General features: G+C 35.3%; 1 protein-coding gene across 3 annotated transcripts in view; it reads left to right on the forward strand.

Moving 5' to 3' along the window:
* The window catches only part of CWC22 (CWC22 spliceosome associated protein homolog), a 31,622-nt gene extending 8,884 nt beyond the window's left edge, over positions 1-22,738 (forward strand). For all 3 annotated transcript variants that reach the window (XM_052792122.1, XM_052792124.1, XM_052792123.1), the window contains exons 9-20: positions 562-697; positions 785-991; positions 1,112-1,174; positions 1,533-1,628; positions 2,874-2,955; positions 4,244-4,304; positions 14,754-14,831; positions 15,965-16,117; positions 17,037-17,164; positions 18,123-18,224; positions 18,328-18,524; positions 21,907-22,738. In XM_052792122.1, the coding sequence (XP_052648082.1) occupies positions 562-697; positions 785-991; positions 1,112-1,174; positions 1,533-1,628; positions 2,874-2,955; positions 4,244-4,304; positions 14,754-14,831; positions 15,965-16,117; positions 17,037-17,164; positions 18,123-18,224; positions 18,328-18,524; positions 21,907-22,487 (1,884 nt within the window). In that variant the 3' untranslated portion in view covers positions 22,488-22,738. The remainder of the gene's footprint in view (positions 1-561; positions 698-784; positions 992-1,111; positions 1,175-1,532; positions 1,629-2,873; positions 2,956-4,243; positions 4,305-14,753; positions 14,832-15,964; positions 16,118-17,036; positions 17,165-18,122; positions 18,225-18,327; positions 18,525-21,906) is intronic.
* Positions 22,739-27,067: the final 4,329 nt, after the last annotated feature.

Raw genomic sequence — 27,067 nt, forward strand, 5'->3', positions numbered from 1 at the left:
GAACTAGACTCAGTTGCATCTAAATCAAATTTGTATCCAGCTCTATGCTACTTCTTTATGTGTTAGAAATCAGGATACTCCAATTTAAATAATGGTGAGAAGCAGTGTTTCAGGAATGCATTGGGAATGTACAGCGTTTTGGTAAAAAGGACACTAATCCAAGTGTGCTATTTGCTTATGTGCCTGATCCTGGAAGACCTGATTTAGTTATAGACACAATGCATTTACAACTAGTTTCTGTAAAGTAAGTGCTGTTTTATTTGCTTCTTGGAAACGCATTCTGTTTTTTCTTAATGGCAAAATGTTTTTCATTGCTTGCTTGTTCACTTCAATAGCATAGTCACATTCACTACGAAGTTGGTGTAAATACAGGTGGTAAAATTGTATTTGAAATTTTTCACTTTCTCTTAATTAGCTTTGTTGCACTACTGTTGCCTTGTGTGTGTGATTAAACAAGTGTGTTGTGACATCCTCAAAGGCTGGACTGCTCCGTCAAGTAAATGACTGTAATAATAGTGTAACATTGTACATTCTAATTCTTTAGTGATATTCTTTCCATAGGCTCATGAGGTTTTATGTTTGGAAATGCTCACTTTGCTTCTTGAAAGGCCTACTGATGACAGTATTGAAGTAGCGATTGGATTTATTAAAGAGAGCGGGCTCAAATTAACGGAAGTTTCTCCTAGAGGTATTAATGGTAAGTGTAATTAGCCAGAACATTTGTCTTTTTGATGTTTGTATTAGTAAATCCTTTTCATATTTACATTTCTGTCTTTTTCCCAAGCAATCTTTGACCGTCTTCGACACATTCTACATGAATCTAAAATTGATATGCGTGTTCAGTATATGATAGAAGTCATGTTTGCTGTACGGAAGGATGGCTTCAAGGATCATCCAATCATTCCAGAGGGATTAGATCTAGTGGAAGAGGAGGATCAGTTTACTCATATGTTGCCATTAGAAGATGACTACAACCCAGAGGATGTTCTTAGTAAGTTAGAAATGGCAGATAATTCTATGACTGCATTCCCCATGAAAACAAATTTAAGATTAAATATTCATTGTTTTCTTCATTTTGTATTTTAAATAAAAATTCTCTTTTATTCTAAAGATGTTTTCAAGATGGATCCGAACTTTATGGAAAATGAAGAGAAATACAAAATGCTGAAGAAAGGTAGGGGGTGTGTGTGTGTGTGCACGTTTTATACATAATATTTATACATTTACACACTTATTTATAGGGCGTTTACTTAATCAACTATTGTTACCAACCTTTATTATTTAACAGTGGGTGATATTTGTGTCCCAGATAGGTCTATGATCAACTGACAGTTTTCTAATGTATTCCTGCTATTTTCTTCAGTATTGTTCCTCCAGCTATGTTTTCATTTGGTTACGACATACCTATCTTTTTGGCTCTGCCACAGCCTCCACCTGAGACACCCTTTCACTCTTAGGTGTTGGATCAAGTGGTTTTGGTGATGAAACTACTGTGGTCTATATTCCTTTAATCTGGGATACTGCTCTTTCAGAAATTCTTGATGAAGGTGACAGTGAATCTGAAGCAGATCAGGAGGCTGGAAGTAGTGAGGAAGATGAAGAAGATGATGAAGAGGAGGATGAAGATGGTAAGTGTATGACTGGCACCTTTCTAGTGATTGATTGGTTGTAGGTGAAACAAGAAGGAAAAGTTTAACTTGTTACATATGTTGCAAAACTAAGACTGTTCAAGTGTTAAGGGATGTTTTAATCTTAAATTATTCTCAGATCTAAGTGTTTACTAGCAAGTAGTATAAAAGTAATGGTCTAAAAGGAAGCATTCAGCACAGGCGGAAAATGAAAAGCAAGCTTGCCTGATTGTTCTTGACCATATTGGTTTCATGCAAGAGAAGCCTTTCAAATATAAAATATTAAAAAAAAACCATGAAAACACTTCCTTAAAAACTAGCAAAGACAACCTTTCTGGACACTTTCTAGTGCTCTATCATATTTTTAAGTCACTTTAAAAATCAGAATGAGTTTTCTTACAACTGTATTTACATTCTCTATATCTCATTTCTTACTTCAGTTCAGCCCCCTTTCTTGATCTTTAGTGGAAGCAGTCAGTGTTGACACATTTTCAAAGAATGTATTTGATTCCCAGGAAAAAAAAATTGATGGATAAGCATAACTGAAGTGTTTGTGCAGACAAAGCCAGCCAAGTCCTGTTCTTGTAAAATACCAAGAATGGATTTCCTCACCAGTTTGCTGGAGTATTTCACAGAAGAGCAGAGCTACCAGGCTGATGAAAAGTATGAGAATTCACATAACTTTTCATCACTTATGCTATTACCAAACTTTAAAAGAATGAAGGAATAGTGAATACCTTATGAAGGTGTTCCCAGAATGGTTTTAATTCGGAACAGATTTTTCTGCACTTGCTCCAGGGCAAAGCAGAACTTCTGCAGAATGCTGGAATGTAGATCCTACACATAACAGAAACAAAGAATTTCCTGTTAAAATCAGGGAGGCTACATAAAGCATTGTATAGTTAAATTACGCAGAAAATACCTTGCTAATAATGTAGACGAGGAATGTTAAACCCAGAGGTTGCAGTGGCTAAGTCATGTGAAAAGCCTTCAAAAGGAGAGTTATCCTCTTGAAACTGTATCTCTAAATATTTATCTGTTACAGATGAGGCAAATACTGATTTTTTTTTTGTTCTCTGTAAAAATAAAAAATAATACATAAAAGTGCTAAACAGTCCTAAATACTTCTAGAAAAAGTAGTACATAGTGTGCTACAGACTTAGTAAATAGAGGAGCTGTTCTAAGAGTTTACATATATCTGCCTTAATGTTTTGCTCTTTACAAAACCATGTTTGTCTTTCCCAGGTCAGAAAGTTACTGTCCATGACAAAACAGAAATTAACCTGGTCTCCTTCCGTCGTACAATTTATCTTGCTATTCAGTCAAGGTAAATAAAATTTGTACACCTATAAGTGTAGTTCTTTTGAAATGAGTGAACTGGAATTCTCTTACTTTTTAAATTCTTTTTAAATGTGCAATTTTAAAAAAAAAAAAAAAAAAAAAAAAGGCAGGGAAGTGTTCTTTATGGAGCCTGACCCGACTGTATAATGCAGACTGTTTTGACAAATGGGTACCCAAATTCTCATTCTAAGATGAATCCTGTTTGTTTCAAAATGTTTGAGTAGTGCACTGGGACTTTTCTGTGAGGATTGCTGTAATCAAAATTTTGAGTGAACAAAAGTTGGTGATCTGCAGATTATACAGCATCTTAATAATTTCTGAAAAAAAGTGTGACATGCTTAAAGTAGAGATGCTGTAGAGTTTCTCCTTTTCTGAGAGTAAGGAGTTCTGCAGTGTGGTATTCTTCAGGCCTGTTGCCATCTGCATTGTTTGGAAGATAAATATACAGATACCAACCCTGAACACAGATACCAACCCTGAAGCGTACTGTATTTGTATTCATCTTGAGAATGAAACCCCCTTGCATTACATGGCATGGACAATCAAAACATTGTGGTATAACCCCTGTGTCACCTGGGTGAAAGAAGAGATTAATCTGTTGCATGCCACTCAATTCCATTGTTAAAAGTAAGCATGGCGCACAGTATTCTGCAGGTCTGAACCTGCATGAAGAATGAGATAATGTAGTTGTGGTATTGATCATTAGACATAGGAATTAATACCCTACTGAGATGTATGAAAGGCTCTTAGATTTCTCAAAGTTACTGTTCAATACTTTCTTGCCATACTTAAGTTTGTTCATCTTGTACTGGGGAGGGAGGAGGTACTTTCTGGTAGCTAAAGGCTTTCAGTATGCAAGAACGGGAGTGCAAAGAGGAGAGTGTGGTACATGCTGCTTTTGGAGCTTATGTACAGTGCTTGCATTCCAGTGTTTTTTCAGGCTGTGCAAAACGAGCTCACATGTTTGTGTTTTGCTGAGTTTTGTAAGATGATGTAATAGTGATAATGACCCAAGTCATCTTGTTTTCAGATTGTCTGCAAATGTAATGACTTTGGATTAATTTTTAGATACAAAGTCATGAAATAATAAAACGTTTATTAAAAAAAAACCACAACAAAACCCCCAGTAAAACAGCTTTCTGAGAGTTAATGAGATACTTTATTTCAAAACAGTTGAAGTTTCAGCACCAATAATAAATCTTAATATAATTCTGAAATGTTTTGTGTAGCGTATATTGCAGAGATAACGAGAAGTATTTTTTCTATTATTGCAGCTTAGACTTTGAAGAATGTGCTCACAAATTGCTGAAGATGGACTTTCCTGAAAGTCAGACCGTAAGCCTAATTTCTTATTCTTTTTTGTTATTAACATGGTTAAGAAACAGTACTATTTCAGAGCAAATAGGCTGACGCATATTTCATAGGACGTTTGTCGTACGCAATTGCTTCTTTCTGTCAAGCAGTTCAAGTGTTTGCTCATAGCCTGTTTGAAAAGGTTTGTTGGTTGGACTGTTGAAACATCCTATAACAAAAGTACTGTAGCAAGGCAGTCATTCTCAGAGCTCTGTCTGTCTTTGAAAGAGCTCTGAGTTGAAGATCATATTTGCAGGTAGCTGTAGACTTTTATCAGTGGGGCTTGAAATTTAGCATAGTGCTAAAAGAATGTGTTTTGTTGCTTTCACAGTCCTCTGAATAATAGTGTATTGAATTAAAGCAGTTGTAAGTATGCTTTGTTGTACTCTTGGAGATCATCAGACAAAATCTGTTTTGTCTTCAGACACTGTGTAAGGTCAATACAATTGGTATGTTTTCAAGTTTTCTTGAGAGTGCTGTTGATTTTCTTGTGGCTTTAATTACCACTATTCTGTTTTATTTGAAACAATGTGTGTAGAAGTAACCTTTTAGTATAATAGTAACTAGTAAGTGGAGTTCTGGGCTACAGTTAGGTGTTCTTTGAAAACTTTATTTGGTGTTCTTGAGATTTGACTTAATATTTGCTTTTCTGTGAATCCTTTGCTTGCTGCAAACAAAAATAACCAGATGTACACAGATGAATTTAAGGTGTTACTTTTCATATACTTTATGGGGTGCTAATTTACTGAATATTAATCTTTTTATATTACATAATCCTGTGAAGGGCTTTATTTGTGTCTCAGATTTGAGAAACTTTATATTTCCCCTATCAATCACAAATTAAAAATACATTAATGTTACTATGCAAAAACAAATGTGCAAACGTGCTTGTTTTTCCCTGCTGCACTGTAAACACAAAAGTTGTTACTCCTAATTTTGTAGGAAACCTCTCAGAGCAACTCCCAGGTCTTGTTTTGAGACTTAAAGTATGGGTAAATTGAATATATATGGAACTGTGGGGAATCAATTAAATACAATGCTAACTAGAGTACAGTAGCTTTGTGACCAGCAGCACTATAATCTCTGAAATGTTTCCACTGACTTTCATGTCTCTTTAGAGAACAAATGATTGGAGGAGACAAAATAGAATATCCCACTAGCTGTGTAGTCAAGTCTCTAGGCAATATTACTTTGTTCCCTTAACATCTCATTCCAACAGATTCTTTCCTATCAGTTTGTGCTTTGGAAAATATGTAAAACTCACTAAGCATCACAGGTTTTAATATCAAAATTTATAGCATTCTTTGAAAACTACTACATTTATATGAATAATTTATGTATTTGAATATTAGTTTGTGGTGCTTAGACAATTTATTTTGGTTAGCACACCACCCTATTAATTAAAAAAAAGGAATCTGAGGTGTTGTAGTTATGATTCAGCTGTAATTGCTATGAATGAAATGCTTTTAAAATAAATACAGAAGTGTTACTTTTAGCATTTGGAGGGGGGGAAGTATGTATCTATCTGGAGAGATAAAAATAAATTAGTATCAACCTATGATTCAGTACTGGTTGTAGGAAGTACTACAATTCAAGGTTCAAAACTGCTGTAAAACTGCATCTTCTTGTCACATGAGGCAGTGTCTTTGTGCTGATTTCTTTTTTTTCCCCTAATAATCATTGTTACTTTTCACCTCACCTTAATCAAAGATGCGAGAGCTTTGACTTGCTCATTGTATAGACTTACAGCTCCTAAGGAGTGTTTATGGGGGCAAAAATGAAAAAAAAAAAAAAAAGGTTTCCTGATGAGTGTGAGAGCAGAAAGAACGAGATACAATAAAATTGTTCAAGGATTTACGGGGCTTGAGTCTATCTGTGGATAAAATACTGCATGCATTCAGCAGGAAATTTCTGGTTGAATTAACTGCCAGTTTCTAAACAAGGGAAATTATTTTTTGTTCTTTCAAGTTAATATCTTCTGATTGAAGCCTTTATTCAATTGATTCCCACTGCCTTCATTTTTAAAACAAACCACAGGATTGGTTTTTTTAACCATAAAGCACTTTTCTTGGTCAGTTTTACTGAAAGCTTCAGCAACCTGTATTGCAGGACGTTGTGTCTTTATAATTTTTGTGTACCTTATGATTCAAAGCTTTAACCAATCTTGAGAAATTCCTGAAATGTGTGCTGAACTCTTGGGTGAATCTTCAAAGTTTGTTTATGCTTGTAAGAAAATTGCAATTTAGATCAAGTGTGGGAGAGGTGATAAAGTCATGGTTGGTTGTTTCTTACAGTGGAGACCCTGTAGGTAAGAGCTTATTCTCCATGCGAACTTCTGCTATGAATGGCGGTTATCATGAGAAGCAGGTACTAGAGTGTTTGACTGAAGTATTGTTTAATGTGGTTTCTATTCCTTAAAAATCAGGTGAAACTTAAAATTCTCGTTGCAAAATTTCTGTTCAAATTAAGTCTGATTTTACAGTAGCTTTGTGTTTTCCTTCTGGATGGCTTTACTTAATAAAACCGTCTGTCTTTAATTCTGTCATTACGACTGTTTTCCACAGGTTTTGAGTAGTGAATTGTCAATTAAATACAATCTAAAAATTGATAAGAATATTCAAAACCTAAAGACAGATATGAACAACAGTTTTGAGACTAATACAGTCTTAACAACTTTCTTGCAGGTTAATTGTTCCAGAAATCTTTATGTACAGAGATTTTTGGCATGATTTAGGGCCGAGTTCAGGAATATATTTAGCAGTTTTTATCAGTGGTTGAATTATCAGATTATCGTGTCATGTTAACTGCTGTGCAACACAAGTGTTTGTATGCTTAATACCAGTAATGGATCTGTTGCACAGCTCTGACTTGCAGAAAGAGGATTAAGGTTCAAATGGATAATCTACAGAATAGAACAACATAATACTGCTTTTCGGCATTGCAGTTTAGTACTGGGTGCTGAGGGGAATGTTGGCAGTCTTTTTTTTTTTTTTTTATTTACTAGCCTAAAATTGTGTTCTGACTTGAGATGAACACGTTTTTCATTTTGCTATGAACTGAAATGCTGCTTTTTCAGAAGGAAATGACGCTGTTAAACAGAAACATCCATCTTCCATTTCCCATCTGATTTGCATGCAGTTAATTTTTAGTCTCCAGCTGTATATTCTCCTTCCTCAAAATACTTGCTAATTTCCATCTCCTCATCCTTTATTTTTTCCCACACCCCTTTTTTGGGGTGAAAAGTTTGCCTACTACAGTGTCCTATTTTTCTTTCCCTAGAAAACACCTTTTCTTTCCACAGTTTTCTTTTCCAGATTCACAAGCTCAGTTTTCACTTCCAGCTTTTCAGTTTTTCTTTGACACTTTTTCTCATTCATTTATTTTTGCTCCAGGATTCTGGATATATAATACCTGTTTCTTGTACCTGGACCTTGTCTTTAAATTGTCCTCCTGATTACACTTGATCTGTTTCTCACCCTTTAAAATCCTTTTTTAGATGACTCCAGCATGTTCAGTGTTGTCTTCTGCATCAAAGGGCCCTTCTTCAGTCATTAAAAATTCAATCTTCTAAAATGTATCATTTTCTTCTGTATTTTATTAATCTTTGATAGATGTAAGCAATGTGCTTTCTTGTTTCTTACTTTATGCTTACCCTTAACAGATTTTTGTTGCCTATGTTCTTGGAGGAGTACATTCAGTTTCTGATGGTTTTAGTTGAAAGAAAAGGAGTTGAGGATTCTTACAGTAATACAAATCTAGACAGGAGTGACAACTACTTACCTAGAAAATTGATCCTTCTTTAGGAAAATGTATGTGAGGAATATAGATTTTTCTTTTTTTGTTGTTTTTTGAAAGATGCTGCTGCCTACAGAATACTGAATTTTAAAAGGTTCTTAGCATCATTCAAGCTGAGAGCAGAAAGGGAAATGTCTTACCTTGTTGCCCAGTCTCCCTCAAGGAGTGGAGGAGGGGATGGACGGCCAACGAAAAAACCAACCATGCATTGTTGTTGGTCTTTGAAAACGTGCCTAAAAGAGATTGGCTTTTAGGCTTTTGTTCCTTTTTTTGGTTGTGATGAGAACTAAACTTGTAAACAGTGATGCTTGGAATTTTGCTAAATTAAATTAGAGCCTCTTCTACAAGAATCTGCCCCTCAATGCAGTTATCCCAGACAAAAGTAATGGGTCCAGGATATTTTTTTTTTTTGCTTGCTTGAAAAGAGAAAAGTTATTGTAGGCACAACCTTCTTGAAAGAATTATGCATGCATTTGACACATTTTCATTTTTACAGGATGGTGTCACACTTGCTCAAAACAGTCCTAGTTGGAGAGGTGGGGGTGTCAGTGTCTCTCTTGTGCTATTTATGCATTGAGTCTTGAAGATAACACAAGTACTTATTTTGATTTGACATTCAGTGAGAATGTAGTCCAGGAAACTGGTATAGAGTAGGATGGTCTAAAGCTGATAATTATGTTCTAATCAAGTTGAGGATTTCTTAGATTCATCAGTTACCTTTGTTATTGTAGGGCATTGCAACTGGTAGTTTTGGCAACTGCACCATGATTAGTTCACAGACTTGCTACTGCCTGTAAAAGGTGATCATACTCAAGTAGATGTCTTTTGAAGCAGGACTTTTTGTGGGCCTGAGATGCTGAATCATTCTGAATTTTCATAATTTATCAATTAAAAATCCCAAGTACATAGCAGTAACTCTGACATTGAGGTTAAAGGTATGTTTAATTGGAGTTCTGTTAATGCATAAACTTCCTTTATTTCCTTGTTGTTAATGTCTGGAAGTGTAAGTCTAATGACATGGATACACCTAATTTTCTGAACCATGTACTATTTTAGCCTGGACTATGACAGCATTTAGTTCAGATTTTTTATTAAATTTAACTACTTCTTTTCAAATACATTGCCTTAAATCTGTAAGTTCCATCAAAATCAGAATGATCTTATTCTCAGACCGCTCATCTGAACATCAGTGTGGCTCAAGACATTAGTTATCTTTGTTTCCAGGTGGTTTAGTATGATAAATAACAATAAAATAAGAATTTATTGCATATTATATAAAATACAATGTAGATCATAAGTTGAAAAGCAATCTGAGGTCTGTTCCTTAGGAGTCTTCAAAAGGTATTGAAGAAAGGAAGGAATTATTACTGTTATCAGTAGCCTTGAGTTTGAGGTGGGTCCATACTCCCACTAGAAATTTAACATTTTTCAAGTCAATGTGTTAATTTGTATACTTGTTTTTATTATGTTACTGTCTGACCATTTTACACTGATCAAAGTTTTTACAAATTACATAGTGTTTTTGACCTGGTTTTCACACATGTAGGAACCTCAGAAGACTACAACATAAAAAAAAAAAACAAAAAAACAAAAAAACAAAAACCCCAACCCTGCTTCTGAACACACTACAGTTAGGATATAAAATTTTGGTAGACAACAAGGTCTTGCTTCTTCAGTGGTTTTAATTTGTGTAACATACAGTGCCATTGACATCAGTGTAATCCCTGAAGATACAGAACATCAGGAAATGCACATATAGGTGCAGAATCTGGATATTGAATTGAAATTTGGAAAGACCCATTAGTGGAACTGGTTTACCCTCTTTCATTCTCTCCAGTTAATAATGTAGACTACATATTTAAAATTAAAAACGGTTTCTAAATAGCTCAGTAGGTATGAATGAACTAGTTGCTTTGGCTGAGCTGAGATTCCTTTAACGACCTGAAGGATTGGAATAGGGGTTATCCCACAAAGGGTCTAAGCTTTCACAGGAAAAATCATCTAAACATATAGATGGAGTATTCAAAATATCAATTAAAATAATTAGTAATGGATTAAAAGAGGTCTCTTAAGCCATAGCTATATGGGATGAAGGCCCAGAAACACAACTTAAGTTTTAAAAAGTACTTCTTTAAATACATTATTAGATAAGATTATTTTAAGCATATGCTCATAACTTTTAATAAGTTTAAATTTTTCAGTTCTTGCTGATCTTTTCTACCAGAAAATAAATTTAAAAAAAAAAAAATCTTAAGACTAATTTTCAATTATCTTAGGTGCTTAAAGCTTAATTGTATTTTTTGGAAAATATGCTGCATGTGCTTTATAAATGTGGCAGGTGATATTTGTGTTGAAGTATTTCCACTAAGTGTAAAATAAAGTTTTCTAAAATTGCATATCTTTATGACATTAAAGATAGTAATGAGGTAAAAATAGCTAGTTTCATTATATAATTGGGAAGCTCATTGCCTTTTCTGTGTATGTTGTGGTATATGTTGATGTCTACAAAATGAAGGTATAGAAGGGATACAGAATTATCCTTTATTTCTGTGTTACTGATAACAGGCATTAGCTAGAATTCTGACTAGACTTTGATCTTCCAAACATGTATGTATGCATTTAACCTAAGGGGATGGAATTGCTCAGACTACCTCAGTGACATCACTTAATTTTAAGTTTGGCATGTGTAGCCTTCAGGTGGAAGGGAAGCAGATACTGTGGGGCTTTAATGTATTATTTCACCACACTCTTTTTGTGTGTGTGTTGTAGGCTTGTAGCGGCATGATTAAAAATGTATCTGTTCTTATATCCAGTTAATGATTCCTGTGTAAAATATTACAGGTTTGATTTGTGCAAGATTTTTGAAAAACGTATGCAGCTTTAAGCATACATTGCTCTAAATATAAAACAAGCTGAGATAAAAAACGGTAAATAAAGGGACAGTGAAAGTTGAGAAGGATCGTTAGCTGACCAAACCCAGGACAGACCTGGAGACAGTACAGTAGCTGCTGAAAGCACTGCATGTAGTTTGCCAAATGGCCACCTGCTACTGAAACACCTTCCATAGCTTTGCCAGCCTTGGCTCTAAGTGGTAATTCAACAAATACAGAGAAAGAGGAGAGATGCTGGAAAAAATAGGCACATGTGATGGTTACACACATTAAAATATGCAGCAGTAGGGAAAGCTTTAAGGTAGTAAGTAAGTGGAAGTAAAATACACTTCAGCTGAAATAAAAGAGGAAAAAGGAAAAATGTAGCATCTGTAAAAGCAGTGCAAATGTATAAAATGCAAGGCACTAATTTCACATAAATCCAATTTCACATTGATTTAAACCAACCTATGTCCTTTACTGGGTTTGCTTCCAACAAATCAATTCCTCTAGTTCCTTGTATGATTGTAGAAACCAAGTGCTGGTATTGATAGTTTTATATTTTAAGAAGCTACATTAGCTTACAGGGTGGGGATGTCTCATGATTGCTTCAGCTTGTGTAGGCAATGGATGGGACAGAGCTGTGTGGCCGAAAAGGGAGGTGGAAATTACATTGCTTCCAGCTAGGGAGGGAAGAGGGAGACCTCCTCTTGGAGGTAGCCTGGGGGGCAGCTCTGAAATTGCAGGCTTAGCTGAACGCAAATCTTCAAGAAAAGAAATAGCAAGAAATAAGGGAAGAAATGGAGGAAAAAAATGCACTAAGTAAAAAGGAAGCCATGATCAGAAGGGAGTGAGAAAGCTGAGTTGCTTTAGCTTTTCTATCTGCAGTGAACATAGCCTTTGTGTGAAGCTGAGAGCATATAGAGTGGGCAGGGTGTGCTTATTTTTTAAAATGGTAAAGCTGGGGGAAAAAAGCAAGTCTGTTTTTTCTGTCTTCTCCTAGTTTACCCTTTAGCATCTTTAAATGTTTGATGATACTTGCCATGTTAGGTTGAGCCACGGTCCATCTAAACCATTGTCCTATTTGGGTAAAAGCTAGTAGGAAATGTTTAGGGAGAACTGTAAGAAATGCAGTATATTTAAAGGGAGCTTTCTCCTTATCTTCTGTCTTAGCAGTTTTGGGAAGTGCCATTTTTTTTTTCCATGATACAATAATGAATTAAAGATCTTTATGAAAGATCATTCACCATCTGTATGTGATGTCAGATATTTTCAAAGCATTTTACTTCATGATTGGAGAGCTATACTTACTTAGCTAAGCTGAATAGTCACTTGCTGAGCATTGTATGAAAACTGTTGAACACCACAGTGTATAAATTGCCTGTAAAACTGGGAAACAAATTCATCGGATTCTTTAAAGCAAGCGATGGACTAAAAAACACAGGCTCTTCCTGCCATAAACATCACCAGAAGTGTTATCATTGGGAGTACAGAAATGACTTAACCTTTAAAGCTATAAATGAAGCTAGAATTGCCATATGAACATGTTGCATCTCTAAAATGATTTAATTATTTTTTTTAAAGTTTGTTAATTTTTAATCTGGAAGACAGTTACTCTAGACCTAACCTCAAGTTGTTTAGATAGCACTAGCAAGAATGTCTTTGTGGGCAAATCTATTTTCATGCATGTGGTTATTCAAGATACCCTCCTAGAAATCATTGTAATATTTAATTAAAATGTTAAAATACTTAATTACTGTAAACCACAGGGGATACCAATGTTGTAATTGCATTTAAGATGAGGCAGAAAAGTAATTTGTTTTTCAAGTCTTGCTGATGTTATTAACAGTGGCATCAGCACTTTACCCTTTTTATTGTTTAAAAACTGATTAACTGCAGCATTACTGTAAAACAGGATAATATAAAAAGTTAATATGCATTTTAATACATCACACTAACACAATGTGACAGTGTTGAAAGGAATGCCTTTAAACACATCTGTAAGTTTGATACGTTACTGCCTTGTTTGGAGGAGGTATTTTTTTCTTGTTCAGCATGGTTGGCTTTTTATTTGGTTTGAGTTTTTATGATGGGAAAAATGTTTTTTTGGAACACATGCTTGGAAGAATGGCACAAGTGGGAGAATATGAAATCTGGTATGTGTTACAGTAAACTGGTATAAGATATAAAGAGGACAAAATGCTTGAAATTATCCAGTATTTTTTATGGGAGTGTTACTGTTAGTTTAAAGAGAAATTAAACTAATTGTGAAAGATACGTGACTGACAGCTGAAAACCTATTTGGGAATGTCATAAATTGGTTTATGCTATGGATTTTGTCTTGCAAGAAAATAATAAAGAACTTAATGGGGGGAAAACTGCAGTCCTGTTTAAGCACAGTGTCTTTCATGGCTCTTAATTTATATAAAAATGTTTGCTTCATTTTTCTTAATTAATGTTTCAAAATGTGCCCTAAACCAGTTAATAGCTGTATTACAGCTTACATAGTAGGTTAGTGGAGTAAGTTTGGTTTTAAACTCATGCGTGCTTACTTGCCTAGATCACTGCTCTCAGCTGGTGAAGGGCTCTGGTCCTAGAGGCGAGGTAAAAGCAGAATCCCCCCTTGTGTGTTTCCCTCTGGTTCTTGGTTTGGCGTGTGTGAAAGAATAGGAGGAGGTAGCTGCCAGAGGGTGATTCAATAATGATCTTGGGGTGATGGTATTGGGGAACAAGGAGAGAGGGAGCCAGACAACCTGTATTCCAGAAAGACTGGGAGTAGCTGTTCTAGATAGTTGGTATCAGTGGTAGGAGAGCATCTTCTGCGGGACTGTCATAGCTGGTGCTTACATCTGTGACCACCACAGAGATGGGGGAAAAATGGAAGGCAGGCTGTCAGTGATGGGGAATGCACAAAAGTTTTGGGAGGCTACTCTAGCTAGGCTTCCTCTGCTCCTTCCTAGCCAATGAGAGATGGTGTTCTAGAGGGTGATTCAGAACAGAAGCCTAAACCAGCTCCTTTAGAAAACTTCCTCACTGTCTTGGTTATAGAGGAAGTCTAGGCATATCAGCCTCCCAGGGTCGAGTTTAGTCTTTCTGAACTTCACCCTCAGGCCTCTCTGGTGAAGCAATTACAGTGAAACACTGCCTTCTGCTTGCTTATGGTAAGCAGAGGTTGTTGTGAAAATTACAGCTGAATAATTAAAGATACATTAATACATACCGAAATCTGCAGATATTTCTGATTTTGGAAATACACTGCTAAGCATGCACATTGTATTTGAGTTGTAAGCCATTTTGACATTTGGAAGTTGCAAAGAATCTTCATTTTCTATAAATGCAGGGATTGGTGCTATTTAAAAAAAAAACCAAAAACCAACAACAAACCAAACAACAAACAAACAAAACCAAAACCACGAAGAAAGTCCTCAAAACCTTCCTCCTTTATCTTAAACCTCCTTTTTGCACTGTGGTAAAGTCAGTTTGTAAATTAGTTTTGACCGTTTTTTGAGTGTGTTAACTCATAAATTTTAGCTTAAGCAGAAGAGGAAGTTTGAATGGCAAAAGTTCATATTCATGTCCCAGATAACTTCTAAAACATGAGAAATTCAGAAAACTACTGATGTTGCCAATGAAGTTTTATGTGAAGGTTCTTGTTTCAAAGCTCGCATCCGTGTAAGGCTTTTTTCAATATTTTGGTACTTAGTAATGATGGGGTTTTGCTGCTACAGTGAATTTACCTAGAGAATTTTTTTTTTTCTTAAACCAGAAAGAACTCTGCAATATGATACTTGATTGCTGTGCTCAGCAAAGAACATATGAGAAATTCTTCGGGTTGCTGGCAGGGGTGAGTTCTGTTTTCAGATTTTACACTTGATGGTAGATAATTTCATTGGTTTACTCAATTTTTTGGTGTGTCGAACTTAAGTTTTAATGGATAAATAAAACTAATAGCCTTTTTATCATTTTGAAAATGGTTATATTAGTTGCTTGGTTGTATTAGTGGATTGAATTAACATTTTGATTGTAGTAAGTATAGTAAATGCAGAATGAGAGAACTCATTTTCTCTTTATATTGTTGTGGTAGAACAATAAATCAGTGGCAAAAGAATGGTATTAAAAGGAGGTAAAAGTATTATGAGTTACCAGAAAATATCCTTTTTACAGTGCTGAAGATTAATTTTGGAGATGCCTGTCTTTTACCACTTCATTCAAAGCTGCTTCGTAGGTTTTATTTGGAGCACAAGACTGAATACTTACTGTCCTGAGCTTGTGGGTGGGGTTTTTTGTTTGTTTGTTTTTCAGTAAAGAGCTAGCTCTTTGTTTTTATGTAACTAATTGATAATTTAGTTGCAGTTATTTCTTTGTTAAGTTTTCCCTGTCTATGATATTGACAGGTTTGACTAGTTATGATAAAATACTTGTCTTCTCAAGGGAGCAAGTTATGCTGAAAGGGAATGCTTTTTCCATTTGTATTTTTTGTCCAGTATTTGAGGAAATACTTCTGCTGACAGTCAGTTACAAAGCACTAACCATATGAATCTACTTGTTCAGTAGAATATAAATGTTAATTTCCGTGTTTTTTGGAATGTTTATATCCAAAATGTCTTACCTCTGTGTTCCCTGCTGCCTCTTTAATTTTAAATAGTCATTCAGTGATGTGATGAAAAAAAGTTACATTCGATGGGGTTACATCAGGTGCAAATACTGGATGTACGGAAGTAAAAGAAATTGCCGGATAATTTGTTGTAGTTCAAAATTGATAATTACTACTTTGCAATGCAGATGAGTTTCTTGTTCTGACAAACTGCTGAAAGCAATAAAATGTATCCATTTGAAGGTATTTTTCTTCTCCAAGGGTTATTTAAAAGGAAAATGTTGCAGTAAATATTTGCACCATTAGGTCACTTACATGTAGGTTATTTGCATGTTTAATATTTTGTTTAATCTGGTTGTTTAATTTGTACAATGTTGTCTCAGCGTTTCTGCATGTTGAAAAAAGAATATATGGAATCCTTTGAAGCTATTTTCAAAGAACAATACGATACTATTCATCGTTTGGAAACGAACAAACTGAGGAATGTTGCCAAGATGTTTGCTCATCTACTGTACACTGATTCAATTCCCTGGAGTGTAAGTAAAAAAGGCTATTGTCCTAGATATCTTTTTCAATAATTAATCCGCAGTATTCAGAAATAATATATAATACTTTAGTTTTGTATTTATTCTACAGTTTGGAACTACTTGTAGCAAACTGGATTATTTTAAGTATCTTCTCAGACACTGTTGAACAATTCTGTGTTGCTCCATCTCCTCTTTCTGCCCCTGTGCATCATCCTCCTCCCTTCCCCATTCTGAAGTAGATTTAAGCTGTTATTTTATGGAGCTCAGCTGGAATTGGATGATTAAAGTGTACTTTTTTAGAATTTTGAACTTTTAATCAGCAATGTAAATAGCAGAACTGTCTCTGAAAAACAAGAAACCTTTAAAAATTATCTTAATATATAAAATTAAAAGTTCTAAAGAATTATAAGAAATTAAAAAATACTGCTATTTTGTGATTTAAGTGCCAAATAAATAAAAGCAGTCTTGCATTCTGAGATATAATAATAGAACATTAAAAATTAAGAAATAAATATCAAGGTAACTTCTCTTTTCATACTGTTCTATTCTTGTTTCACAGCCTAGCCTAATTGTCATTCTTCAGGCACACACAAGTCAGTCCAAATATTTCCCCTCTTTAGAACTTAAGCCCCGAATCTTTAACTTCCCAGAAGTTCACACACCCGATTTTTCTTTTTAGGAGCCTTCCTGGATAAAATAAATCCTTGAAGAATTACTAGCACAAATATGATCAGAAACTGCTCCCAGGTGGTAGAAAAGAATTTCTGAGGAAGCAAGTCTTGACTAGGAATTACAGGGTTTATGTTCTTGCAGGGGGAAATCAGTCTTTATTAGTTATTTCATGAGAAAAAAAGTTTTTAAGATAAATAAAAAGGATGTATGTTTAAACTTAAGGGTTTTTTCTAAATGTTTTTCTAAATATTTTCAGGTCCTTGAATGTATAATACTGAGTGAAGAAACTACCACATCCTCCAGTAGAATTTTTGTCAAAATATTCTTTCAGGAACTCAGTGAATATATGGGACTTCCTAATCTAAATGCAAGATTAAAAGATGAGTAAGTTGAAATTTTATTTTCAAAACTGTAAATTTAATTAGTTTCCTTATCTGAAAAAGTACAGATAAGATCTCTGTTTTCAAGTTCAACAGTTCTGTAGCTGCAGTACTTCAAGAATCAGTTCATGTATAGATTTAGTCATTGCAAAGAGTCCCATTAAGCTGAGTGTGTTACTACCAATTTGAGTTCAAATGTATGCATGACTATTTGCAAGATGTATCTTTTTCTTTCCCAATGATATTCAGCTTGTATAAGAATTTTCCAAGTGCATGTCTATTTTTATTGTCAGCTATATAGCTGTGTAATAAATATTACTGTGGCTTTTTGCTGACAAAACTTAGAAGAAAGCACAATAACTACTAGTAACAGTTTTTCTATGATTAGCTGCTTATCCTTAAGTGTAGTGTAAATAACACATTGTTTTAAGCCTGTATGTGATTTAATGCATTGTATTCTGGCAATGTTCCTTTCAGTTGCTTGAGCTATTTCCTGTAAATTGGGATTTCCTCTATGATGAAGAATTTAGTAGATGCTTTAGCTCATGTAAACTTAAACTTGAAACTATACTTAGGGCCCCATTTGATGGGATTTCAGCATAGATACCTAGATCTTCGAACTTCTTGGTCAACAAGTATTATCCTTTGCTATCACAGGCTACTGCAATTTCACAAGTCTCTTCAGGGCTTCACAAAGTCAGGCTTTCTCTTGTCATAATCTGACAGTATGTATGTAATTCTTGTGTGTGAAGAAGTTTGTTTTCATAAAAGAACAAGTTTTTAGATAGCATATTGATCAGATACATCACAGATATAAACAATGAAAGTATAGAAAAATGCATGAAGAGAAAACTTTTGCTGTCCTATGGAGATCCATACAGTTTGTTTTTCAGTTTACTAATGTCAATGAGAATTTGTGCTAAGCTGGCATGGTGTTTAATTTAGATGTTTGTTTCTATCAGAACATTGCAGCCTTTCTTTGAGGGATTATTGCCTCGGGATAACCCAAGAAACACTCGCTTTGCCATCAATTTCTTCACTTCTATTGGCCTTGGAGGACTAACGTGAGGAACACTATTCTGATTTGATATTTACTTTCCGTCTCTCCCCTCCCCCCTGCCAAAAAAAAAAAGTTGAGGAAAAAAAAACCCCTTTTTTGTTGATTAGGGATGAATTACGAGAGCATCTTAAAAATGCACCAAAGATGATAATGACACAGAAACAAGATGTTGAGTCATCAGATTCCTCTTCATCTTCAGAGACAGACTCTTCCTCAGATTCTGATTCTGACAGCAGCAGTAGCAGCTCAGAGTCATCCAGCAGCAGTGACTCCTCATCTAGCAGTGACAACAGCAGTGACTCCGGTACTTAAACACTAGCTATAACTATTTATGTCTCTTCTATTTACTTCTATACACCTATTTATTTTAATGTATACTTGTTTTGAGGCAAAACTAGCTAAAGACAGTGTTACTTTCTCTGCTTTAAAAACTAATCACTTTTTTTAAAACTTACAAGTTTTAAAATACTGCTCACGGAAATTTATTTTAGAATTTAGAAAAACTGAATTCCATTTTTAAAAACTTAAATTTCTGAGGAACATTGTTTTGTAGATGAGTTTTTCTGCACAGTTGATACCTGTTGCGCAGTGCTATCACTTCAGTTTAGTGGAGGATGGAGGGATTAAAGTCATTCCCTATTAATATTTCTGTGGGATGCTTACTGGTGAACTGTAGAGACTAATGTCTACAACTCTTTTTTGCTTGGCTTGATTGATTAAGCTTGATACGACTTGTGTCCTTCCCTGTAAATATGTGCTACTTCATGGGTCAGAAATGACATTGTTCAGTTCTAGCAATGTGTTTAAACTTTATTCTCCTTCAGAGTCTCCATTTCTAATTCTTCTTCCTAAGGAAGCGTTTGTGTGGTGTTACAGTGAAGGTTCTTGTCTGCAGAGAAATCTCCAAGGAAGAATTAGCTTTTGCTGACAACTTAGTATTTTGTAGTTTTATGCATTAATTAGTGTTTAACATTTATACCATCCTGCTGATGCAGAACCTTCTATTTGACATGAGGTGTCATAAACATGGCTTAATCTATAAAGTACACGCTAGTATGTGTTAGTGTGTGCAGTCTCCCCCTTGTACATAACATGAGCAGATGATCACACAGCATGCATTTCTATAGTACAGAAACTTGCTGATTCAAAGTTAATTTGATTTATTACGTGCCTTTGAAATGAAAATGTTGGTTGATAAAATAAAAGCAGTGTGAACTGCTCATGCTTTGGAAATGCATTTTTGTTCTCCATTGCAATCTTGTACAAAGTCTGATTTGTGTGTCATCACATTAATTGCATTAATGACGACAAAGCACTAGAGGAGGGCACAGTTAAACAGGGTCAGAGAAGGCGTTGGTTCAGCAAAGAGCCAGATGGCTCCTGCATAGGCAGCTGCAGCTCTGCTGAGCTCTTTGATAGGAACCAGAGAGGTAAGTCCTTAGTGACAAACCAACTGAGTCTGCAGTCTGCTAGTATGAACACTTTATTTTTGTAAGTTTAGGACCTTCCCTTTTACTACTTGTCCTTTCTCCATTCAGGAACACATTGATTAAAACTTGCATTTTGATATCTTTGCAGCCTGGTTTCACTTTTTTTTTTTCCTAGTTCTTGTGTACTTAAATACAGTGGTCAGAACACTAATTGGAGATAACTATATTCTTTAATTGTAACCTTGGTTGAGGCCCATCACTGGTTATAACTCCAAGTCTTCTTGTGTTTGCAGCTTTTTAAATCTTTAAAATAACTTGGTAGAGTTGAAAGGCATTTTTCAGAGGAATGTGCTACAGTACTTCAGTGTTTTAACAGTGCAGTGCATAAGAGAAAATAGAAAAACTGCTGATTAGAAATGGAGAAGTTGAGCATACAGCTCAATGAGAGATTACTGTCTTACTGACAGTTAATGTGTGGAACTTCACCAGCTAGCTCAGCTCAGCACTGCTCTGGAGAGGTCCTTCCAACCAAAACCAGTCCAGCGGAGGACAAAATTTGTTGGTTATTAAAGCAGCTTGTTCCTTTGTATTTCCTTTCTCAGGTATTTTTCTGCATTCTGGTGGATGTAAAATAGTAGGGGAAACAGTGTTTAAAAAACTTTATTAAAATCTATTTGAATTGATCCATCATCATGTTTTATCAGAATGCGAGGAAGCCTTAGTTCAGACATGAGACTAGCCAGCTGCTGTAGAATTCAGGTATTTGATGTACTATTAAATCAGTTTATGGCTGTGGTATTTTCAAAAGGTGTTTAGAAACAGTTAGCTGATATGATACTATAGTTCATACAATAAGGTGAATTAACAATTATTTTAAATGGCTGTTATTGATAAATACTGTCAAGTGAAATCTAGAGGTTCCTTATAAAGAGCAAACAGGAAGAGTAAAGGCTCTTCCACTGAGATGAGCCCTACTGTGTATTTGGAAATACAGAAGCTAATTTTAATCTTAAATTGTTGACAAAGCTGTCACCATTTCTCCTGAAAATGAGCCAGAGGGCCATTGTTATGTTGCTTGGTACCACTATCTCAAGCCATTTCAGCATGCCTCTGTCTCCTCATAGGGTAGTGTTGGAGATTTTTCCCCATCTGCTGTTTTTAATCTCCATTGACTGATAAGCTTTTCCAGGAAGTAATTGGAAAAGTAAACTTTTTAAGAGACTGGATGGTCTGGGAAAGGTGATCTTTCTAAAAAAATTATTTGTGAGAGTGCTTTGATGTATGACTTTACAGCCTGTGCCTGGTCCTTTTGTATCAAGTCAACAAGAGGATGGTGATGGGTAGAGGATCTCAAAAGTCAGGCATCACTTGCAGGTAGCTAAGGGACAAAAGCCCTGCTGATGGATACTCGTGAGTGGCAGGCCCATCGGTACAAATTTGAGTTGTTCCCTCTTAAGCAATTTACTTGGGGGGAGGGGGGGGGAGCAGAGAAGCAAGGTTGTTGGAGTTCTGTCAGTACATAGAATTTCAAATCTTTTAAAAAATGAAAGCATATCTTATGTAACCAAAAAATTCTTAGATCAACAGGTTTGCAGATCTTATGTCAGACTCCCATTGAGTGAGTTACTCTTTTTACACTAATGTGACTGCTTAGTAATGTTTTGCATTCAAGTGCGGGTTTGTTGGGTTGTTTGTAAGTTGAGGAAGAAGTTTCTTTCTCGTTTGAGCTGCATCATGTTCTCAACACCTGTATAGGCATTGTAAATGGAATGAAATGCAGAAGGCTGTTCCCTAATTTCTTATTTGTATGCTCTTAAGGTTTTGGGGTGATGCATTGTGACCTTGCTTTTTGTTAACATGAGGGTCTTGTGTTAGTACCAGCGGAGTTACTGAGAAATATTGAAGCTTAGAGGAAAAATGGAGAATAGTCTTGGGCTTGGTAGTCATTCACGCTTTTATGGAGAATTTCTCTTTATGTAAAATAAAAAGTCTGTAATGCAGACAGACATTTAAAAATAATCAGTACCTGCTCTAATTAAAGAATGGGTGAATTTTCCCCCATTGCATGAGATACTCAGTTGGGGGTAGGGGGGAGCAATAAAGTCAAAGCTCATTATTTTGAAACCTTTGTCCAGATACATGCCCACAAAAGTTTTCTGACAAAAAATAACTCTCTAGAACTTTCTATGTAGTTTAACAAGTTAAGCATAATAAATTAAAATGCAAACTTATTCCCCTGATTTGTTATAATTTCAGATGTTCCTAAAGCGAAAAGAAAGAGAATGCAAAAGAAAAATAGAGAATCTGATAAAGTTTCCAGGAAAAAACAAGAAAGGAAAAGGAAATCACTTGAAAAGAAAATGGGAAGGAGGCAGCAAGAGGAAAGAAGTGATACTGAGAGCAAATCAGAAAGAAATCACCAAAATTTGAGAGAATCACACAGGAGAGATGACGTATCAAAGTATCATCACAGAGATGAGTCCAATGGCAGAGATGGTTACCATAGTGGAAAGGATAGGAACCATGAAAGAAGTAAGGATTTGGAAAATAAACACAGTAATTCAAACCCAAAAAAAGCAGAGAGAAGAGCTTCCTTGTCTGATGATGAAAACTACAGACACTGGAGCAAAGATAATGGACATCGCAGTAGAAAAAGAGAGAGATCAAAATCCAGAGAGAGAGCCCATAATAATTCAAGAGAGGAGGAACAAGAAGACCGATACAGAAATGGTTCAGAGAAACACCGAGAGAAGTACAACCGTTATTCTGACCAGTACAGAGAATCCAGAAAGAACGAGGACAGACGAAGGGAGAATTCCCCACACAGACGAAAATAATACCTAACCAGAGTTTGAAATAAACATGCATTTGAGCTATTAAAACTGTATTTTAAAAACTATTACTGAACTTTCTTTAAAAAAATATTTTGTACAAAGTGATAGTTTGCATTTGTAAATTTTATGAGACTTTTTCAAATTTTCAGTACCACTTTTTTATAATTATTGCATTGAGCCTTTCTGTTAAATTCTTCCTTTGGAAAGACGAAGCTGTTTATTTTGTGAATAAAACCATTAAGATATCAGTGAAATGGGTGGTTTTTTCACTTTCAAGTATTTGTTATTGTAACTTTATAGTCTAAAAAACATTGGTTTTTAACTTTGCTTGTTAATTGAAAGTCAGATACTGAGGCTGGGGTGATAATGTAAAATTTCAGATTTCAATGTGAATGTTATGTGAGAAGGCTTTATAAAAATTTTCAAATATCAGCATGAGTGCTTCAGGCATTCTATAGATGTATATTCTTTCAACTTTGCAAACATGAAAGCAAGTTTGACCAAAATTTTCAGGAAATACTTCAGTTGATGTTTTTCTTCAAGAGTTAAAAATTGGAAAAACACTATTGCTGTTTTAAATGTCACATCTGAAAGTGTGTCAACTTGTTCTGTTACTTTTCACAATGTTTTTTAATATTGTAACATCCTGAGCTAGTTACACTTGTGATCTTAGAGACAGGAGGAAAAAAAAGTTGGTTGTTTTTTTTTTTCCAACTATGAATTTGATTTTAAAGTCATAGACTTCAACTCTAGCCCTACAAAGGAAGTGTTTTAAGGAACATCTTTCCCAGTATATATTAAAAAAATAAGAAATTGAAATAAGAGGTGTTTCAAATCTTTTTAGATGCTTTGAACTACATGGCTTGAAATGCTCAAGTTTATTAGAAGCAAAGTTTAAAAAAAAAAATTCAGTTGCTGCAGCAGTTTATAATATAAATTGTTCTCCCTGGAGTCATTTGAAACAGCTAGCTCAACATTTATTGTATGAGTAATGAACCAAAATCATCTGGTTAAGACTCTTAAGTCTCATTAGTAACTAAGGAAAACTTTGAAAGTCTTTTTGGCATGAAATAGGAAGTAGTGTGGACATGGTCAGTAGGAAAGACAGGTGATAGTTTTATGTTATGCAATTGTTGATGCTGTAAGACTACTTTTTTTTTTTTTTGTGAAATGAACACAATTGCTGGACATACGAGAACTTACATGTTTCTTGTGTAAATCCTATTTCATCTTGTAAAAAGCATAGAAAATATATTTGAGCTGTTTTATAACAGAATATAGAACAATTCCTAAGGAAATAGATCAGTTTTGCCTAAACCTTGTCACAACGTTTTTCTAAGAAAAATGTCACACTTTTATATTTTTTTCTGTATTTAACAGAATTTATTTCTGCAAGCTTTCATGTAATAAAACATTTTCATTCAAAAACATTTGCATGGAAACGAAATTCATATTGCAGAGAAAAAATAAGGTTTCTATCTTATTATACCACACAGCTAAAAATGCTTTAGTGGCATCATGAGGTATATGTTGTTTAAGCTGTGGTGGTTTTCTGTCCAATGCACTTATTTTCAAAAGGATTTGTGCATTTGGGCAGTGTGTATTAATTCCAGAAAAACTTAATTTGAAAGAATGCTTTCTAAAAAGAATTCTGCTGATAATTGTTATGCTTTTTTGATAGCTCTTTACAAACATTATTGAAAATGATCTGTAGTTCGTAATGATTTAATTGTACAAACTCACTTTGTTTATCTAGAGTAATACTTCCCTTACTATGTTGTGGGTTTAATAGCATAAATTTTATTAACCCATAACTTTTGAGATACTCTGTTCAAGTTTAAAAGCTTGTTGTTTACATCTTTAATAAATGGAAATACATTAAAACAATAAATCTGAAAACAAAATATTTATTAAAAAAATAAAGCGTTTGATCTCGGACATACAGATCAGGAAATGCCAGCTTAAACATCTCCAATTCTTTGTGTTATTTCATACTAGCTGATAAAAATATTGTGCTCTTTGGTGAAAAAAGGGACAGGGTGAGATTAGGACTTGAGCTGGGGTTCTAGCTGCAGTTACAATTTCTTGGTGTTTTGGGTTGGGTTTTTTTTTTCATTTCCAGAAATAATAATAGATATTTAATAGAATGACTTATTAAAAATGGCTCTTATTTTTACCATTACTACTCTGAGCAGGTTAATGTTAGCTAGAAGCAGTAAGACAATGAGCAGTAGTTCCGATGTGTGCATGTTAACAGATGCGTGCTCAGAAGAATGCCTGTGCTATGGCAAACCAAAAGTGTCTCCAGCCCAGAGACACAGTGGTCAGTAATACCGATTGCATTCCCAGTTTTTAGCAGATGGTTGCTTAAGGACTTCCTGAGTCAGTGGCACTGTGTGCATCTCTGAATAAGGTCTCACCCATTAAATGGCCTAATTCTTTTAACGCATTTTGGGAGGATTCTGCAGCATCCTGTGCCAGGAGTTCCACTATTTTACTGTACAGTATGTGTAAAAGTATGTTTCTTTCATAGCTTCTGCCTGATCACTTTCATTTGCTACTTTCTGATGTGTTTTCTGAGTAATGGTATGTATTTTTTTCCTGTTTGCCATCTTGTGTGTGATTTTATAGACCTAAACCTGTATATTCTTTGCTATTTCTTTTCCAGAAGTTAAAATTCACCTGTAATCTCCCCTTGTGTGGGACTGCTGTATAGACCTATCAGTCCTCCTGCCCTTTATTTATTTATTTAACTATATTCTTTATAAGGGAAAAGAAGTCAAAATACTATGAAAATACCCTCATTTTGAATACTACATAGTATTCCAGGAGTTGTACAGTGACAGAAGAGTTTTGGGGGTTGGTTTGTTTTCAGTCCATCCTCTAAATTGCTGTAGAGCTGACTGATCCACACTGATCCTGGGCTTCCTTTCCGCAGCAGTAACAGCTGATCGTAGACCGTGTGCAGTAATGAAATGATTCGTGCATCTAGTCTATAATTAGTATTGGAGCTCTAGGTTGTGTTTTGAATACCAGTTTTGACTGAAAGGCTTCAAGAAGTGGAGGTTCTTGACATTTTTCACTCTTTTTGCTCAGTTGTTAATCCTTGTTACTTAAAAGCGTGATTGGAACACCCTAGCCTTAGCTTTCTGCAACTGGGTCTGGTTATGACTTGGTTTAACAGAGACCTCTGCTCTCAGAAGTCACCTAGTGTAGGTACCTCTAAGCCATGTTCAGGTAACGGCTTGGCTGCCTCTAATGTAAAACAAATCCTAAGCTGCTTTGGTCTTACTGAACTGCAAGTTTCAATCACAAGTGCTTTTGACGCTGAAGAATGAAAACATGATGTCAGAGAAATGTGCGGTTTATTGGCCCTATAGCTAGCAACCTATGCCCTTGGACTTCAAAGTGTGTTATGAGTGGGGGTGTTCATAGCAATGCAGTGTTGGGCATCGGGGCCTTGGTCTTCGCAGTGTGTTTGAATGTAGAACTGTCGTCAGCTTCTTGGGTTGGCTCCCACAGTCCCTTGTGCTGGTCAGCATTCAGGTACAAGTTCCTCTTACGCGGGGCTGTACATACTAACTGGCTTCGCCTGTCAAGGGGGACAGCTGTTAGAAGAAACTTCCAGACTCGGCTAGATCTGAGTTGCTATGAACTAAAAAGATGTTTGGGAAGGAACTTCTGGTGGACCTGTTCTGATCTTGTATGCTTAAAATTTACCTTTCAAAAGTGGTTCTAACATCCCAAGTCCATAGATACAGTAAGAGAGACTGCATCCCTTTTGCTAGGACTCCCTGGCTGACTTTCTGAATTTCCTCACAGTGATGGCATTGGGTGTTGCAGAGATGAGCTGCCCACTCACCCAGTGAATTCACCATCCATGTAGGAATCAATCTTGACTGAAGGGTTTGTGGTATTTGTAAGAACTGTAATTCTATTCCGTAACTATAATTTTATTTGGAGCAATGTCTGTAAAGGTTGATTATTCATACACTCAAGTCTGAAGAATGTTTTTTGGGGCAAGAAGATGACTTACCACTGTTTAGGCCATCTTGTTATATAAATCATCAAAATATGACCTCATAGTATGAAAGCAGTTAGATAAATTTTGGGATAAAAATATCCTCTCTGTTAAAAACACTTTAAAATTGTCATTAACAGATCATGCTTTCTAAAGCAGTTTTAGTTGCTATTTCAGCAATATTGCAGTCTTCACATTGTAGATAGTTTACCTCCACAGTTCTGCATGGGAATGGGAACCTGACTACAAAAATGTTTTTCTATTTGCGTTGTTCATGTTAAATGACTTTTATAAACAGATCATGTACACATGGAAAATCAAATTCTATTCTGAAAATTACTAGTAGTACTAGTCAGATTTAGGTGGTATATTATTTTAACCTAGGAGCATGGTGTTCTCTAATTTACTTACAGCTCCAGTAACATAACTCTTCTTAACTTTTGAATGCACGGTATGCTCTAAAATAGCATGTCAGCCACCAGAAAAATACATGAGCTAGGGTGGACACTTCAAGCTCCAGTAGCAATTGAAGTGCCTCCCTGTCATTAAATTTGTACAGGTT

Source organism: Harpia harpyja, chromosome 7 (genome assembly GCF_026419915.1).
Source record: "Harpia harpyja isolate bHarHar1 chromosome 7, bHarHar1 primary haplotype, whole genome shotgun sequence".
NCBI classification, from domain to species: Eukaryota; Metazoa; Chordata; class Aves; order Accipitriformes; family Accipitridae; genus Harpia; species Harpia harpyja.